This window comes from Pipistrellus hanaki, assembly GCF_964339955.1.
Source record: "Pipistrellus hanaki genome assembly, chromosome: 17".
NCBI lineage: Eukaryota > Metazoa > Chordata > Mammalia > Chiroptera > Vespertilionidae > Pipistrellus > Pipistrellus hanaki.
The window spans coordinates 19,202,089-19,220,019 of NC_140519.1; the positions used below are offsets into that span (position 1 = coordinate 19,202,089).

At 36.5% G+C, this 17,931-nt stretch overlaps 1 protein-coding gene across 10 annotated transcripts in view; it reads left to right on the forward strand.

The window, feature by feature from the left end:
* PDE7A (phosphodiesterase 7A) overlaps positions 1-17,931 on the forward strand; it is a 100,317-nt gene that overhangs the window by 36,517 nt on the left and 45,869 nt on the right. For all 10 annotated transcript variants that reach the window (XR_014793160.1, XR_014793161.1, XR_014793162.1 and 7 more), the window contains exons 2-3: positions 9,309-9,369; positions 12,524-12,607. Coding sequence is in view for 2 of the 10 variants with exons in the window: in XM_084864391.1 (XP_084720517.1) it covers positions 9,309-9,369; positions 12,524-12,607 (145 nt within the window). In the remaining 8 variants the exon portion in view is untranslated. The remainder of the gene's footprint in view (positions 1-9,308; positions 9,370-12,523; positions 12,608-17,931) is intronic.

Below are 17,931 nucleotides of genomic sequence, written 5' to 3' on the forward strand. Positions count from 1 at the left end.
AAGCTCTACTGCTTTTTTTTTTCCTTCTGAAAATTGTAACCATTTCCACTTTTCCATAATTTAAAAATTATTATGAACAGTGGTTTGATAAGCAAGACTCTATGTCCTTTTTATTATCATCAGATGTAGTTTTCTGGACCAGAAGACTTGAATGTTTATAAAATTATAAGGGTTTTGTTTGTTTTTTTAATTACTTCCTTCATACTAGGACTAATCACATATCTGTTGCCATCAAATACTGGGATACTGTATAACAGAAAACTTAATTCAGGACTTAAAATCAGTATAATACAAAGGTATTAATTAGCTTGTAAAACTCTCATGTTACTTTAGTTTTAAAATAATTTTTATTATAAAAGTTAGTTACCACAGTTTTTTGTCAGTTTTATATATCTTGAAATTCATACCATATGAAAAATACAAAAGCTCTTGTATGTGATTTTTAGTAAAAGAAACAAAGCCACCCTGATTACTTGTTAAAACTGGTGGAATTTAAAATGATAAAAGCTCAGTTGGAGGGGGTTGACTATAGTGTTCAATTTTTCCTATTATTAATTTGATTATGGTTTTCTTACAGACACTACTTTGTATAAAGAACTCTGGGATAAGCTATTTCCGTCAACAAGATTCCAAAATTATAGACACTGATGTCAATGCAGATGAGCATGGCCTAATTTGGTCAAGAGCGGGGCATGCCATGTCTCTATATGGACAGCTAAGGGCTATTGCCAGAATTGACAGGTGTCCTGTGGATAACAGAAAGCCCCAGGGATAAAATTTGCACTTGGATTACTTCTCTAAGACACAATGATCAAAGTCATATCTTTTCTTTTTTTATTGATCACACACACTTTTAAAATAGTGAGGTCTGCTTTTAATGCCTTAATTTTTTATGTATTAGTTTTATAAGCCCCAGAAAGGTAAATGTTTTATACTTTCTTCTAACAGTACCAGATTCTGTTTTGGAAAGTTTAGTTGTATCCTGTGCATTAATTTTTTTGGTATAGTTAAGTGCTTTTTTGTTGTTGTTACCCTGTCATATTTCAGTAAGACTTTGAGACGTGAGAAAAGTTAATGTAAAATAATACATTTGTTATTGTTATAAAAGAGTTAACTTTTTTTATGGAATAATAAATTATGTGATTCAATGTGGAAAGATTAATTTTTAATACACATAATATTGTAAAAGAGGGTTCATACTAATTAAATAATAGCTTTTGTTTTTATTTCATCTTCCTGAAACTTTTTGTTATTCAGAGAAGCCTTGTAATTTATCAAGTAGTATTTCATATCTCAAAATAAGAAAAAATTTTTTAAAGCAACTAGGTTGTCATTAAGAAAGGTAAGTATATTGAATTGCCTGAAATTTTTATAAAATTTGAGTGATGTAAATGTGCCACGAGCAGCAAAGGATCTCTGATTTTAAGCATAAACTCAATAGCTGTTTCCATTCAAATAGGAAATTTTGTGATCTGGGAGGATTGTGTCTTGATTATTTATCTCTGTATTTCAGTGTTAGAAATGTAGTAGAAATTTAGGAAGAGGATGCTGAGGGACCATTTTTAGGGAGTCAATCTGTTCCCCAGTGTGAAAAATGGAAACTTAGACCCTCGCCCGGCTAGGGCTGCAGGAAGGTTTGTTGGGGCCCTGGGCATGCACAGAGCATGTTCCCCTCATGGACCATTGTGGTTACAGTTAAGCCTTGTGATGGGGTGGAGCTAGAGGGAATTTGGCCATTATCCTTAGGTCTTCAATATGTAAGTCTGAATCAGTTACAGTTTATTGAGAGCCTACCAGGAGCACAGATGCTTTTATAATTGTCATTTAACTCCTGTGAAGGGGAAGGGAATAAGGCTTGCCCAGGGTCCCCCAGCTCTGGGCAGTAAAGCTAGGAAATAAGCACAGAAATAATCTCAACAGAAATTCATTTAAAAGAGAACTTTCTGGATGGCCTTTCTTACTATTTTCCCCTCCATGTCTCCATCCTGATTCTTTCCCCCTTCTCCTGAACAATCCTTTTCTTTTAAACTAAAAGAAAGGAAATAAAGAGTTGAACAAAGCCAGTATTAAAGGTTGGAAAGATAGAATAAAATGCCAGGACATTATACCTGTGAAGCTGGTCTATGTGTAAGAAATGAAGGAATTTTTAGTACTGCCACACATTCTTTTGAAAGTTATTTCAAAGCCCTCCATAACTGTGAACATTGTAGAAGGGTTTGGGGCTAGCCTGAGGCCTCTCTGGTCTCCGTTTTGTGAGACTGTTAGGTCAGTCCTCGCCAAGGTTTTTCCCTTTCCTCGTCCAACATTACTGACGCTGTTCTACCTCTGCCCTGGGTGGTGGCATTAAGCACGTAGTGGTAAGAAACTGGCTGGCAGCACATTCTCAGAGGAGTCAGGTGATCCTTGTTTGAAGGCAGCTGCTTAAGGTTCAAGGCAGCCAGTGTCCCTTCCCTAGGGACAGCTGGTTCTTCTCAAACTCCTGACCAGCCTTTCTTGCTCATTGCTCGCTGGGGGAGAAGGGAGATTATGTCGCCGGCTTTTGATTGATCCAATGGGAATTACATTGATCTGGTGTCTGGCCTTGGTTGTTATCAAGTGGATTGCCTCTAAGGTAGGCCATCTTTATTATTGGGATTGTGACCTTAACTATTAGTTTTTATACTTGGTAGGAATGAAATTACTAGTCGAGTTTCTTCTCCTTTTGCTTATATTTTTATTTCTCTGATTAAAAGAGCTATGAGTTTTACCTGTCAGCTGAAAAGCTTATATGTACTTCTCCCACCTTATTTCTTACCAAGGACTTTTTATGGTGTCATTCTTCAGTATCATTCCTTAAAAGGTGTTTTTATGATGAAAGCAGGTCAGCTTTTAAGATTATAAAATGATTAAACAATTTAGACTTTTGGTGTACATATTATAAACTTTTTCTTCTGGAGATGAAGAATTTACTAATGTAAATTTAAAATATAGTACACAAATAAAATCATAGTGTATATACTTTTTAAAAACTATCACCCTCTATCATGGTCTCTCTTAAGGTCTTCCTCCTACTAAAATGCATGCCTTACTTATAGTATATTGAAACATTTAAAATTATTATATAGCCATTATTTTTTATTTGAATTCTAAATATCAGGCTTGAGAAATGCTTGTTAGAATGCTAGCCAGATACTATCTGGATGAGTCTAAAGTAGGATATATTTAAGATTATAGTATTTGAAATTATTTTTCTATACTCATGTAAAAATAATTATATCTTTAGTGCACCATGTAGCTTCTGTCTTCCTGTATTAAGAAATTAAAGAGTACTGTAATCACTTAAAATTTGCAAGGCATCCTCCTATATAATTACATTTCATTTTCAAGCAAGGTTTTAATCCCTGATGTGTAATCTTCTCACTTTTCAGCATAATGTTTTAAGCATAATTCTCTCTTACTTGAAACAGTTTTCTTAGTGATATGAAGAACTCTCAAAGAAAAACAGTGTACTCAAATTTTTTAAGTCCTTATATTTTTTAAGTTAAGAATTAATTTTGTTGCATTGACATCTATATTTACTCATTGTTTTTAAAGGATTAGCTTGCCAAATTATTGAATGAAGGTCAAGTTAATATTAATCATTAGATGAATTGTGGATGTTTTCAGAGACTTTACTTTTTATATATCCACCAAAAATTTAAGTTTTTAAGAAAAAAGAATGCTAATATTTTGTTTGTGATTTCTAGTAAGAATGCTATTCAGTGGGCCAATGCAGTGTTTAGGCACACAAACACGAGCATGTTTTTCTTGCATATATAAGAATATATTTTACTATATCAGAGAAAATTGCTTTCAGAACTTTGGCTAGGCTTCATCTGTTGTACTATGTTACTATTTCTTTATAATATTACAAAAAAATTAATTTAGTGCTACTGTGTCTCAGCCCTTTGACCGTCAGTTTACTGATCAGAAAAACTAGGCCAAAAAATCCAACCTCAGAGATACCGTGTGTGGACTGTGAGATTTGTATGCAGGCGCCTGGCATATTTTCTGGCAGGGAGAGGAGGAGCTCAACAAGTGTTAGTTAATGTGTTATTACTTGGACCATGTGAGAGAAATACACATGCTTTTTCACAATAGGTCGGTTCAGTGGAAACTTGAAAAAAGATAAAAAACAATAGCACTTAAAATCTCTTTGTCAGTTTCAAAACATGTTTGTCTTTAAAAGTTATCTATTAACCTCAGGAACAACTTTTACGACTTTTGTCATGTACCTTGTAAGTCAAGTCTTGTGGAAGAGTGATCAACCCTGATTTCAGGCAGTGAGTATTTTACAAGGCCACTCCAGGCTCCTGTCAGAGGCAGCGGGTCCTGTGGAGCCTTACAGTTTAACTAACTTGTTTGCGCTGCGGCTGCCGGTTTCTGATTAGCTCAGCCTCACCCATGTTTTGACCTATACTGTGCTTTACAAGTTGTTCCCAGGATGGCTAAATTAGAAAAGTCATGAGTAGAAATTTCTGTGCTGTTTCCATTCATTGGTGAGATGAAGTGGGAATGTGGATGATGGCTGAGGGTTTTCTGACTGGCAGTGTGACACAGGAATTTGGTTAAATTTGTTTTACTATTTTTATTAAAAATAGAGTTTTACTGGTATATGGCTTTTAAAATGGTAACATTAAAAATACATATGTTAAGTCTGTGCTGCAGTGTTGGTGTATAAAGTACATATAAAGATTTCTTAAAGTACCATGAGTCCACTCTGGCCTGGTGGCTTGTTTTATTTGAGCATCATCCTGTGCACCAAAAGGTTGTGGGTTCGATTTCTGGTCAGGGCACCTACCTAAGTTCAGGTTGGATCTCCAGTCAGGGTGCATACCGGAGACAACCAATTGATGTTTGTCACTTCAGTATCTCTCTTTCTCTCACTTCCCTTCCTCTCTCTAAAAATCAATAAATGTATGGGTGAGGATTAAAAATAATTATAATAATAAAAATAAATAAAATACCATGATTCTAATATGGAAGTCAAACTTATTGTTATAATTTATAACTTGCTAGAGGCCCGGTGCATGAATTTGTGCATCGGTGGGGTCCCTCGGTCTGGCTGCAAGATTGGGCCGTGACATTCCTTGAGGGGTCCTGGATTGTGAGAGGGCACAGGCCAGGCCGAGAGACCCCATTGGTGCATGTTTGGGGCTGGGAAGGGAAGCTTGAGGTTGGCTAGCCGGGGAGGGACCATAGGAGGGCTCCAGGACCCCTCTTGTTCAGTCCCCATCTGCCGGACCCCAGCAGCAAGTTAACCTACTGGTCGGAGCATCTGCTCTCTGGTGGTCAGTGTACGTCATAGCGAGCAGTTGAGCGGCTTTAGCATATTACACTTAGATTTGTTGATAAGACAACCAGACACTTAGCACATTAGACTTTTATTATATAGGATAGTGTATTTTTCCAAAATGAGTTACTTTACTTTATTCTACCTAAATTGTTTATGAGAGAATTTAATACTCATTTTAATCTTGAGGTGATGAATGAATGAATGGAATTATCATAGATATGTTCAGATACATACATTTAAAGCCCATTCTTAAAATTATTTTTGTCTCATTTGGATTTATTTTATAAGAGTTATGTTTACTATAGCATTTAGACTAAGTTTGTAGACCAGAATTACTTAAGTTAGGAAAGAGTAGAATAATTTGAATATTTTGCACGTCCCTATTAACTTGTTAATATATATTAAAAATTAAATTCTATCCTTTTTGCCAAGTTTTTATTATGATTACTACAAAGCCTGTCATTTTAATATCTAAAGTGCCTCTATAAGTAAGTCTAAAGTGATTATCTTAAAAAAATTTTAGTATGTCAGTTATAATCTAGATTATGTTCATTATTAATTTTATTTAACAGAGTTGATATTAGTCTTTCTCTGTCTTTAATATGTGAAGTGATAAATGAGATTTTTACCTTTGCAATTAGTGGCTGCTTTAGTAAATATGCTTCCTACATTTAAAAAACAAACAAACAAACAAAAAAACCAACCACTTTTAAGGAAGAACTGTTAGAAATAGGTTAAAATTTGTTTTAGCAAACTATTATCAAGTTATTATTGGGCACTAGCAGGTTGATAGATGTTGACCATGACAAGGTATTACTTAATGAGATCTGTAGTCTCATCAGTATGATTAAAGTGGCTGTTTGCTCTAGAATAAGTAGTTCACCATGAAAGAGTGCAGGTGGCTTCCTTAGGATATTGTGTTGGGGGAAGACTCTTTAAGCATGATGCTGTCATAAGTGGGTTCTATATGTTTTTCTTGGTGTATAGATAGATAGATAGATAGATGTATAGATAGATAGATATTATATTCTTTTAAACTTGATTTATTTAGTGAACATATAACTATACATGCTGCAAAATTCAAAAGCTATACATTGAAAAGTCCTCCTCTACCTCTGTGTCCCCCTGCCTCCTTGGAGACAACCAATGTTGAAAATTAGTTTCTTTCACATTTCATGGACTGTTTTGTTGTTGTTGTTGTTTCTTAAGGATGTATAAAGTCATGTAAGAATTTAATTGATAATTTTCTCTTAATTGATAAGCATTGAGAAGATAATAATTTGGGAATTGTTTCCCATACTAAATTCAAACCAGAGCTTTAAATAAGTTTTCTTTATAATACTAATAAAAAAGATTATTTTTCCTTGAGAGTTTTGTGATGGAAGAACATCATTAATCTGATAGGTAAAATGCAGTCTCATGCTTGAATATGTAATTTCTTTTGTTAATTAAGTTGAACATTTTTTCTTGTGTTTATTGGATTATTTCTTTCCTTATGAGTCATATGCTTATGTTCTACATGTTTTCTATATTATTCATCATTTTCTAATTGATTTGTGAGACATCTTTTTTTTCCCTTTCATTTTTAGGCTGTATTGAAGTAGGGGGAAATTAGCCTTTTGTTATATCTGTTGAACTCATTTTTCTTGGTTTGAGGTTTGTCTTTTGCCTTTGTTTATGATATGTTTATGATATTTATATGTTTAAAATATAACTTTAGTGCCCAAAATGATCAATTTTCATGAATTTTGGATTTTATTGGACAGGTAGAAAGACCTTTCCTATTTAAAAATACTTTAATGTGATCATATTTTCTTTTCTTTTTGAATGTTTTTAAAATTTTGGAGTGTTGTCCCATACTCCAAAAGGTTGAGGATTTGATTTCTGGTCAGGGCACACACCTAGGTTGTGAATTCAATCCTTAGTGGGGCCATATACAGATCCATGTTTCTCTCTCACATCAATGTTTCTTCCTCTCTAAAATCAATAAACATATCTTTGAGTGAGGTTTAAAAAATAAAAACAATTTGCTTACCTGTTTATTCAACTAATATTATTGATCATTTTTGATGTGCTAGACTGTGTTCTAAATGTTGGGATTTATTCTTGATCTGAAGATGCAGCAGTGAAGAAAGTCTCTGCCTCTACAAGAGTTAGATTCTGTTAATTTTATCTTCTCAATTTTTAAGCTGTCTTTATATCAGTGCTATTCATTAACTTATTTGCAGTAAGTCACTTAATAATTTATTTACCAAATATTTATTTAGAATCTACTAAATAATAGCTATTGTTTTGGGGACCAGGAGTACAATTCCTGCTCTTGTGGAGCTTTTATTTTAGAACAAGCAAACAAAGTAACATCTGCTAATGCCGTTGAGAGCACGGAGGCAGGGAGCTATGGAAGAGGGTGATCTCAGGGGACTTCAGATTGGTAGTCTGGGAATGCCTCTCGGAAGAGATGACATTTCCTGTTGAACCTGAGAGATGAGAGGGAACAGTGATGCAGTGACCCCAGCAGGTAAAGGCCGTCTGTTTGGTGAGATTGAGGAGGAGCAAGGAGGCCAGGCTGGCTGGGTCATGTGGTGAGGAGATAGAAAGAGGTAGGCAGACCTTGGGTGCCTTTGCAAATCAGAGCTTGGTGTTTGGACTTTATTTAAAGTGCAGTGGGAGTCATTTGGAGGGTTTTGAGCAATAAGTTGAAATGTTCACTCTTGGTTCTGTGGGAAGAGTGGACTAGGGACCAAGATATGCATCAGGAAAACCAGCCCCTTGCAGATGTCCAGGTGAGAGATGCTCTTGCCTGAGCCAGAATGAAGAAGCTAGAGGAAAGGAGATGACTGTGAGGGTAGAGTGGGCAGAACTTGTTGAGGGTGTTTCAGCTCTTTTAATTATTTTGTTTTAGTAATTATATTTTAAAGTCTGCAACATTTGCTTTTATATAATGGCTTCATTGATACGTAATTCACATATCATATAATTCACCCATTTAAAGTGTTCAATTCAGTGATTCTAAGTATATTCAAATGTGTGCAATCATGACTACAATTAATTTGAGAACATTTTCATCAATGCAGATAGAATTCTGCACCCATTAGCGTTCACTCCCCATTTCCTGCCAACTTGCTTACCTCTAGACAACCACCAGTTCACTTTCTGTCTTTGGATTTGCCTAAGTTGGACATTACATGTAAATGGAGTCATATACTATGTGGTACTTTGTGACTGGCTCATTTTACTCAACATACTCTCTCAAGGTTGTACCCTGTATCTGTACTTTCTTCCTTTTTTTTTTGTCTGGATATTACTCCTTATATGGCTAAACCTCATTTTATCTATCCATTTTTCTAAATTGGGGCTAGTATGAATAATGTTGCAAGATATATTTTTATGTTTATTTTAAACATAAAATATATTTTCAAATTCGCTCTTTCAATGGCAGCCTGTGGGTTTTTTGTCTTTTTTTTTTTCTGTTTCATAAATTTCATTGTCTTCTCAGATCCCTTGAAGTACACTCCTGATATTTTTTTATTTCTTGCTAGCCTGTGGGCCATTTGGTTTTTTACTTCATTCCATTTCTTTTTAGCTAATGGGTTTCTTCAGGTGTCTGATGATTCTTGTTTGTCTGCTTCTTCGTACATGTTTATAGGAAGGGAATAATAAAGCAGTTGAGCCATCTCTCTTTTTAGTTCTGTTTACCTCTACAGAAGGTCTTCCCCAAGTGGGCTTGTCTGACATACTCCAACATTGAATTCCACGTACTGCGTGCACCTCACTCCAAATCCACGTTTATGGTAGTGCTTAACCTTATTGGGTTATGACTATTTGTCTTTATAATTCTAGATTTCAAGAGCAGATGCCATATGTAACTAATTTCATTTTGTATATCCAACTTTTGATTGTGCTTCATAAATAATAAATACATGTTTGTTGAATTGAATTTTATGTCATATCTAATTGTCAGGCATTTAAAATGTGTGTATGTTTGTTTTTTTAGAGGCGTGGAGCTATTTCCTATGACAGCTCGGACCAGACTGCGTTGTACATTCGTATGCTAGGTAAGCATTTTTTATTTTGTACCAATATCAATTAATTTTATTATCACCTGCTATTATTTGAAATTGAGATATATTTAATTAGGTAGCTTTTCATCCCTGTTTACAGCAGAAGTAATCTATTACTTTGAAATTGAGTCTAGAAACCAATATTAAATGTGATGTGAATAAAGTGGCATTTAAGTTTTAGGTAATTGAGAAATCTGGTGTAATAACTGGGACTCTGTCACTCTTGCTCAATTTTAAATTGCATCCCGAGTATCTATACTAATAAAAATGTAATATGCTAATTAGACCGGACGTCCTTCCCGATGACTTCCAGAGGAAGCCATGGCTACAACCCAACCCGTGGGCGGGGCCTCCTGCTGCGAGGGAAGCCCGGTTCTGGATGCCAGAGGGAAGCCGATGCCAGCAGCCAGGGGAAAGAAGGCCTACTCTTGCACGAATTTTGTGCATCGGGCCTCTAGTCGTTTATAAAAATAATCTTAGGTTTGTAGAGTTGCTAAGTACTGAACAGTTGTCCATGCTAGAAAGACAAAGAAGAGGCCATGAAATACCTGGCCAGGGTCCTGTCACTGGGTGTGTTTTGTTTTCAGTTGGCTGGTGAGGAGAGGACCGTGTGTCTTCTAATCTTAGTTCTTACGTTTTTAATGTATTGATTAAGTCCACAAAGTAACATGAATTTTCACATATATGTCCATAATTTTCTTTCTCTCTTTATCAGATTTCACTCTTTACCTCCACACTCTACATCCCTTGTACTTTAATTCAAACTGTAAAAAGTTTGCTCATCTTTTCTTAAAGGCATCTTCCATGACAATTCTCCTCATGCTTCAAATTCTTCCCTCAATTCTATGATATGAGCAATTCTTATTCTTCGCCTACTTTTTGTTGTTGTTGTTTTGCCTTTTTCATTAATTCCTTTTCATGCTCTTAAGCCTGAATGTTCTCCAGAGTCCGGATTTTGCTCTTTTTCATTTCCCCCTCTTTAATTTAGCTTGTGTATCTTATCTGCCTCAGTTTCATTCTACTCTGGTACAGATTGTCTCCCGACGAATGTGCAGCCCTTTCCTCTTCACTGTCTCCATCTCTCTCCAAACCTATTCAGGATTCTGCTCTCCTTGAAACAGAGCTTTTTAGAATCATTTTTTAAAACTCTGTTGAACTTCTCCACATGGGCGTATAATGGGTACTTCACATTTAAAATGTCTATTAGACAAAAGATTTGGGTACTCAAGGCTGTTCATTTTGCAGTCTTGCCATCCCAGAAAATGTAACTCCATTCTCTGGAGTCATTCTTGACTCTTATTTCTTTTATACTCTATGTCTACTTTATCAGTAAATCTTCTTGGCTGGTACCTGCAAAATATAACCAGAATTCTGCCCCACCCCCCACATGCTGTTACCATACGTGCTCAGCCATAGTGGATTTTTAACTTTAATCGCATTGTTGTACATTAGAGCTCATCTTGCCTAACTCATGTGTTGTACCCATTGACCAACATCTTCCCATGTCGCCTCCCTACGAGCCATAGTTACTGCTTTGTTTATTGCTCTTCTTAACTAGTTTACCTCTATGACTCTATACAACTCTACTATGCACAGAGTCAGTCTTTGCAGATATAAGTTAAATTTTTCTTACATATTTGAAATACTTTAATAGTTTTCTATCACAGAGTAACAGCCAAAGCTATTATGTCCCACGAAGATCCAATATGATCCCACCAGTTCCCTTCACTTACCTCACGCCAGCCATGCTGCCCTCTTTGCTTGACCTTGAACATGCCAAGCATACTCCCATCTAAGAGTATTTACTTATTATACTTGCTCTTTCTTATGCCAGGAAACCTCTTCCTCCAGATACCATATGGCTCCCAACCTCACTTCCTTCAGGTCTCTGCTCGGATGCCTCCTTTTCAGTGAGGCCTTCTCTGACCACACTAATGAGTCGCTCCTCCTCTACCTTGCTTTCATTTTCTCCATGTTACCAGCTGCCATCAGCTATAGAACGAAACTATTTATTTTACTATTTGCCTCATTCCATGAAAAGATAAGATCCATGAAGACAGGGACTTGTATTTTGCTTGCTGCTGTATTTCCTGAGTCTGCAGTGTGGTTGGGTGCACAGTAAACATTTACTACAAGGTGAAGGAATCAGCACTTGAGAGAAGTGGTTAATCTTTGTGGGATAGACTCATGTAGAAATGATGGCCTCACTTAGAGAAACAAAGAGTGATAAGCAGAAAAGCCTTCCAGCTGCCTAGAGTTGCAAGAACACCCAGATAGGGACTGGAGATTTAAAGTTTATGAACCTGGGAACTGTGGAATATAGTGGAGCCTACTGAGCGAGGTCTAAGTCCTCACTCACCCTTTACACTAGCTTTGTTTCATGGGCATGCTACTTCTCAAAATCTCAGTTTCCACATCTATAAAATGGGATAAAGGTCCTCCCTGTCAGAATTGGCTAGAGAATTAAATAAAATAATGCCTATAAAGCACACAAAAAAATGCCTGGTCCATGATTTGCAGTGGTGCTGTAGGGAGAAGAGCATCTGAACATCATATGGATACACAGAGAAACAGTGTGAGCTTGTAAAGAGCAAAATGCGAGCAACAGCCGAAGGCCTTGGGTATATCACAGTCAACGAGAAAAGAGAGATTGACCAGATTGAACAAGGCAGATCATTTTACTTTTCTGTACATCAGAAAATTGTAGGCTGATTGAGAATAGGTAATGAGTTTTCTATTTTTTCATATCCCCCATAAACTGTAGTAGAGTGCCTAGGTATCAAGTAAACAGTTCATAAATACTTGTTTCTTCCTGTGGCTTTTTAACATTTTTTTTTTAACTCCTTGTGAGTAATAAGATAGTTGGTTGAATTATCATATACTTGAGTCATCTTTCAGAAAGCTAACTTTAAACTATAGATTATTATAATAATTATTGTAGAAGTAGATTTAAAAAAACATGTCCATTTAGCTTTACAACTCAGTACTGAAAATTTATATAAGGCAGCTCTTAATTACTTAATCCATATATATTACTAGTGGGCAACTCACTGCTTATGACTATCACGCCACATAGGCTTTGTTGCATATGGGAGTTTCTTCCAAGATGGCAGCCTTCTCAGCTGTGTTTCATCCTTGACCCATCCAGGAGATGTACGCGTAAGGAGTCGAGCAGGATTTGAATCAGAAAGAAGAGGTTCTCATCCATATATTGATTTTCGTATTTTTCACGGTAAGTGTGGGCAGATACAATATTTCTCTTAGACATTGAGCAAACTTCAGATCTTTATAAAATTACATAATTTTCCAAGGGAGAAAGAATATAAAAGAAAACTGTATTACTATGTTTGGAATGTTTTAAAAATACTGAGTCACAGTAAATGACACTTTATTCCTAGATGATGTTAGTAAAATGTTTAGAGATAATTAGAAGTATGAAAGCTGATGTACTTTTCCTCCTTTTTAATTGAAATGTGAAATTACTTTGGTACATTTTTTCTTTGGGAAAAAAAATGTTTTTCCTTGATTTTTAAATTGTATTTGTTAATTATAATTAACATTCAATATTATTTATATTAATTTCAGATGTACAGCATAGTAGTTAGACAATCGTATACTTTACAAAGTGATCTCCCAATATTTCCCATACCCACCTGGCACCATACATAGTTTTTACAGGGTTATTGACTACATCTCCTATGCTGGACTTTACACCCTGGTGACTGTTTTGTGGCTATCAATTTGTACTTCTTAAACCCTTCACTTTTTTCATCCAGCCTCCTAACTTCCCTCCCCTCTGGCAACCATCTGTCTGTTCTCTATATTGATGCATCTATTTCTAAAAATATATTTTCTTTAAAAATTTTTACTCTGTATGTTTCATCTTCATTACTCCAGATGTTTTTGTGCAAATGACATTTTCTAAAGATATTACATGATTAAGAAGGTATATCTTTTTGGTTTATTTGAAAATACACATCAAATTTAAAATGTTTGGTAGAATGCACATTTTGAAAATAAACATTATATATGAGCCTAACCAGTGGTCAAGGACAATAGGGGGTGGGGGGTTGGAATGGGGGGTTGAGGACAAATATGTGATACCTTAATCAATAAAGAAATTAAATAAATAAACAAACAAACAAACAAACATTACGTGGGTCTGGCCCACAATGGAGAAAATGGAAAAAAACAAAACTTCTAAAACTTTAAGTATTAAACACATTAAACGTATTTTTGGAGAAGTTCCACTTTTGGTAATGTTGGTTAAATTATTTGGATTAATTCTCTGGTTAAGAATATTTGAAAGATGGGTAGAACATAGAAGCTGTATTTGAGTATATCAGAATGCTATGAAGGCAGAAAGGTGAGCTCCCTTTTCAGGCTACTTTCCCCTTAGTAGCATCTGTTGATTCTGAGAAAGGTGGATAAGCTGAGCAGAGACTATGGTGGACATTTAAGGATAGGAAAAACAAAAACAGGTGTTTAGAGCTCACCAACACTTGTAGATTGGTTCTGGTAAAACCTCAGTGTTTAAATTAGAAACCCTGAAGTAAACTGTAGAAATAAATCCCAGCTTTGAAACATCTCTAGTGATTAGATTAAGATTTTCTGTGGCTTTAATGCCTCTAGTCATTTGCCAGGAGTAAATATTAATCCTCTTAGTCTCAATTTACTAAACATTTTTCTTTTCTTTTTTTTCTTTCTTTTTTTTTTTTTTTTAATATATTTTATTGATTTTGTACAGAGAGGAAGGGAGAGAGATAGAGAGTTAGAAACATCGATGAGAGAGAGTCATCGATCAGCTGCCTCTTGCACACCCCCTACTGGGGATATGCGCGCAACCAAGGTACATGCCCTTGACCAGAATTGAACCCGGGACCTTTCAGTCCCCAAGCCGACGCTCTATCCATTGAGCCAAACCGGTTTCGGCTTACTAAACATTTTTCATATGCAATATCAAACACTGACTAAAAATAAAAAGGCATAATGAGGCAAGACAGTGTGACCAAAGTGAAGAGGAAACAACAGACAATAGAAATATCCATATGGGATTATTGTACATGGCCTTTAAAATAACTAATTATTGTACATACTGTTCATGGGGTCACTAAGCATCGACCCATGAACAAGAGGTCACCAGATCGATTCTCCATCAAGCCACATGCCTTGGTTGCCAGCTTGATCCCCAGTAGGAGGTCACACAGGAGGCAGACAATTGATGTTTCTCTCTCATTGATGTTTCTCTCTCATTGATGTTTCTCTCTCTTCCCCTCTTCAAATCAATAAAAAATTTTTTTAAAGTAAATGTAATTACATTGATAAAGATAAATGAGAACTTCATTGGAGAACTGGAAATTACAAAAGAAGAACCAGTTGGAAACTCTTAAGACTGAAAAATACCATACCTTAAATATGAACTAATTTGAGATGATTTTAACAGCAAATGAGACCAAAATGAAAGGGTAATTAGTGAATTGGAACATAAGTCAGAAGAAAATATTTAGAATGAAACACAATGAGGCAAAGCATAGAAAATACAGAAAAGATATGGAATATGTTCCAGTTATATATTGCTCTGTGCCTGTCAAGAATTGTGAAGCATCTGGGATTTTACCTTATAAGGTAACAAGTTTGCCTAGTACTGCTTCATAGATGTTGGCAGAAGGCACAAAACTTCTGGGTCAGAGACAAAGGACTTTATTATTCATGACACAACAACTTGAATATCATATTGTGTCAGTTCCTCCAATACCCAGGCAGGTATGTGAATATTTTACAAACAGTGAGTCTGCATCACCTCTAAGGAATAATGAGCTTGGTGGAATTTATCTTTTATAGTAAAAATACTCTTTGTCCCAGGAAAAGATCTTTCTTACCCCTAAGGATGCCAGCTGCAAACACAGCCCTGAGAAATGGCCCAGGTAATGATTGGTCAGGGCTTGGCATTCTTGGCACATCCAATAAGAAAGAGAACTGACCCTGGGCCTTTGTGGAGGATTACCTTTCCCAGCAGAAACAAATAACCCCAAAACTTACTGGCACAACCTTTTTTTATGATCATGAATCTGAGGGTTAAAAATTCAGTCTGGCTTAGGTTTGTGCTTCATAATGTCTTAATCTTCAGCTGGGTTAGTTCAAACGGCTAGAGATGGCTGGGGTGACTCCACTAGGTCAGTGTGTCTGGGGGCTTGGTCCTTCTCTACATGCTATCTCCTGGGGCTAGGCATCCACAATGGCTTCTGCACGTTCATTTCTGGTACCAGGCCTGGGATGGCTGGATTTCTGGGGCTGGCCCGGAATTCTCTCTTTGTTAATGGCAGTTAGTCTTGGCACTTGCCTTTCCCCAGAGCAAGCATTCCAAGAGAGAAGAAGTGTGGGAGTTTCTAGTCTTTGATGGTCTGGGCCTGGACACTAGTACAACATCATGTTTTTATATTCTGTCCATCAGCTTGACACACCACTTGTTCAGAGTCATGCAGAGAGGACATAGACCCCGCTTGTCAATGAAGTATGGTTTAAAAATGTTTTAGTCTTCCCAATCTGATACAAAATGTACTGAAAGGTAATTAGAGTCCCAGCAGAGGAGGGGGAAAATATAGCAGAAGCAGTCTTTGGAAGGATAATGCCTGAGAAATCTCTTGGCTTGATAAAAGACATTAAGGTACAGATTCAAGAAGCATTATGGGGTGGGGAAAAAAGCATTATGAATCTCAGGTACAAAAACATTACAAGATAACCACACCTAGATGTAGCAAAGAATAACTTATAACCAAAATCAGAGAGAAAACATTTGAAAGAGAAAAAGAAAATTATTACCTTCAAAGAAGCAACTAGGAGATTGTCAGAAACAGGTTATTTCATTTTCAACAGAAACCAAGAAACTATTGTAGAAGATTACTTTGAAGTGATGGGAAAAAATAAATAACCATAAAACTAAAATTTTATTCACAAACTCTCAAGAATAAGAGAAAAGGGGTACACTTCACCACTTAGGTAAGAATAACAGAATCTTGATACTAAAACCTGACAAGCATAAGACAAGAACAGAAAATTACAGCCATTGTCACTCACAGACGTAAGTGAAACATCCTAGATAACATGTTATTAAATTAAGTGCAATTCATAGGAAGAATAATGTATTTTGACTTAATTTATATTTTTCCAAACATGTAAGATTGTTTTAACATTCAAAAATCAGTCATTGTAATTCATTACATTAATAGAATAAATGAGAAACACCGTGGATAGACTTTCTACACCACAAACGCATTTGATAAAATTCAACAGGCACTTTTTGACCAAGTTTTGAGCAAGCTAGGAATACAGAAAAACTGATTTATTCTGAAAAGGGTTTTTTTACAGGACCTACAACCTTTCTCAAAGGTCTGCTTTCACTCAACCCTATGGAGATAACCAGGCAACTTTCTCATTTTCCTTTCCTCCTTTTGAGTAAGTTGGCTGACTAAGTGGGCGGGACTGGATTAAGACTCCCAATATTCCAGCACATATTTTTCTATGTTCAGTTGGCCATATACCTGGTGTCTTGAAATACAGTATTTGAGTCCTAAATCTATTAGACTTGATGAAATGAATTCCATATTAACTTTTTGTCAAAACTTACCTTGTTTGCTCTAAATTTATAGGCCCTAAACTTAGGTCATTCTTTTAGTTACATGTTATTTTGAGCTTGCTTATATAATATCTAGAGGCTCGGTGCATGAATTTGTGCACGGGTGGGGTCCCTCAGCCTGGCGGGCAATCAGGGTCTATGGAGGGGGGCTGCCAGGGGGAGAGACCACGGAAGGTTGGCCCCAGCAACAAACTATCCAACAGCTGATTGTGCAAGGAATCGTGCTCCCTCTTCCCTCCTGTCTGAGCCCAGGGTGTGGATGAACCAGATTCAGGGCTGTCAGGTCCCCAACAGCAAGCTAACCAACAGTTGATTCCACAAGGAATTGGGCTCCCTCCTCACTCCTGAGTCTGGGGTGCAGGTGAACTAGATTCGGGGTTGTCAAGGGCCCCAGCAGCAAGCTAAGGCATGGCTGCTTCCGCCTGGGATGAGGCTCCCTCTCTCTCCTGAGTCTGGGGTGCTGGTGAACCAGATTCGGGGCCGTCGGGGCCCCAGCAGCAAGGTCTAGGTCAGTGTGCCTCGTAGCTACTGGGCAGTCGTTCAGTCTAATGGTTGCTTAGGCTTTTATATATATATATATATATATATATATATATATATATATATATATATATATACACACACACACACACACACACACACACACACACACATACACACATATATATATATATATATATAGATAGATAGATAGATAAGTACTTATAGCTTCCTATATAATAAAAGCCTAATATGCTAAGTGTCCAGTCATCTGCTCGTTCGTTCTACCAATCAGAGCGTGGTATGCTAATGATATTCTAAGACCTCTCAACTATGTGCTCGCTATGACGTGCACTGACCACCAGGGGACAGACAGTTGATTGGTTGACCAGTTGTTATGATGTGCACTGACCACCAGGGGGCAGACACTCTGACCAGTAGGT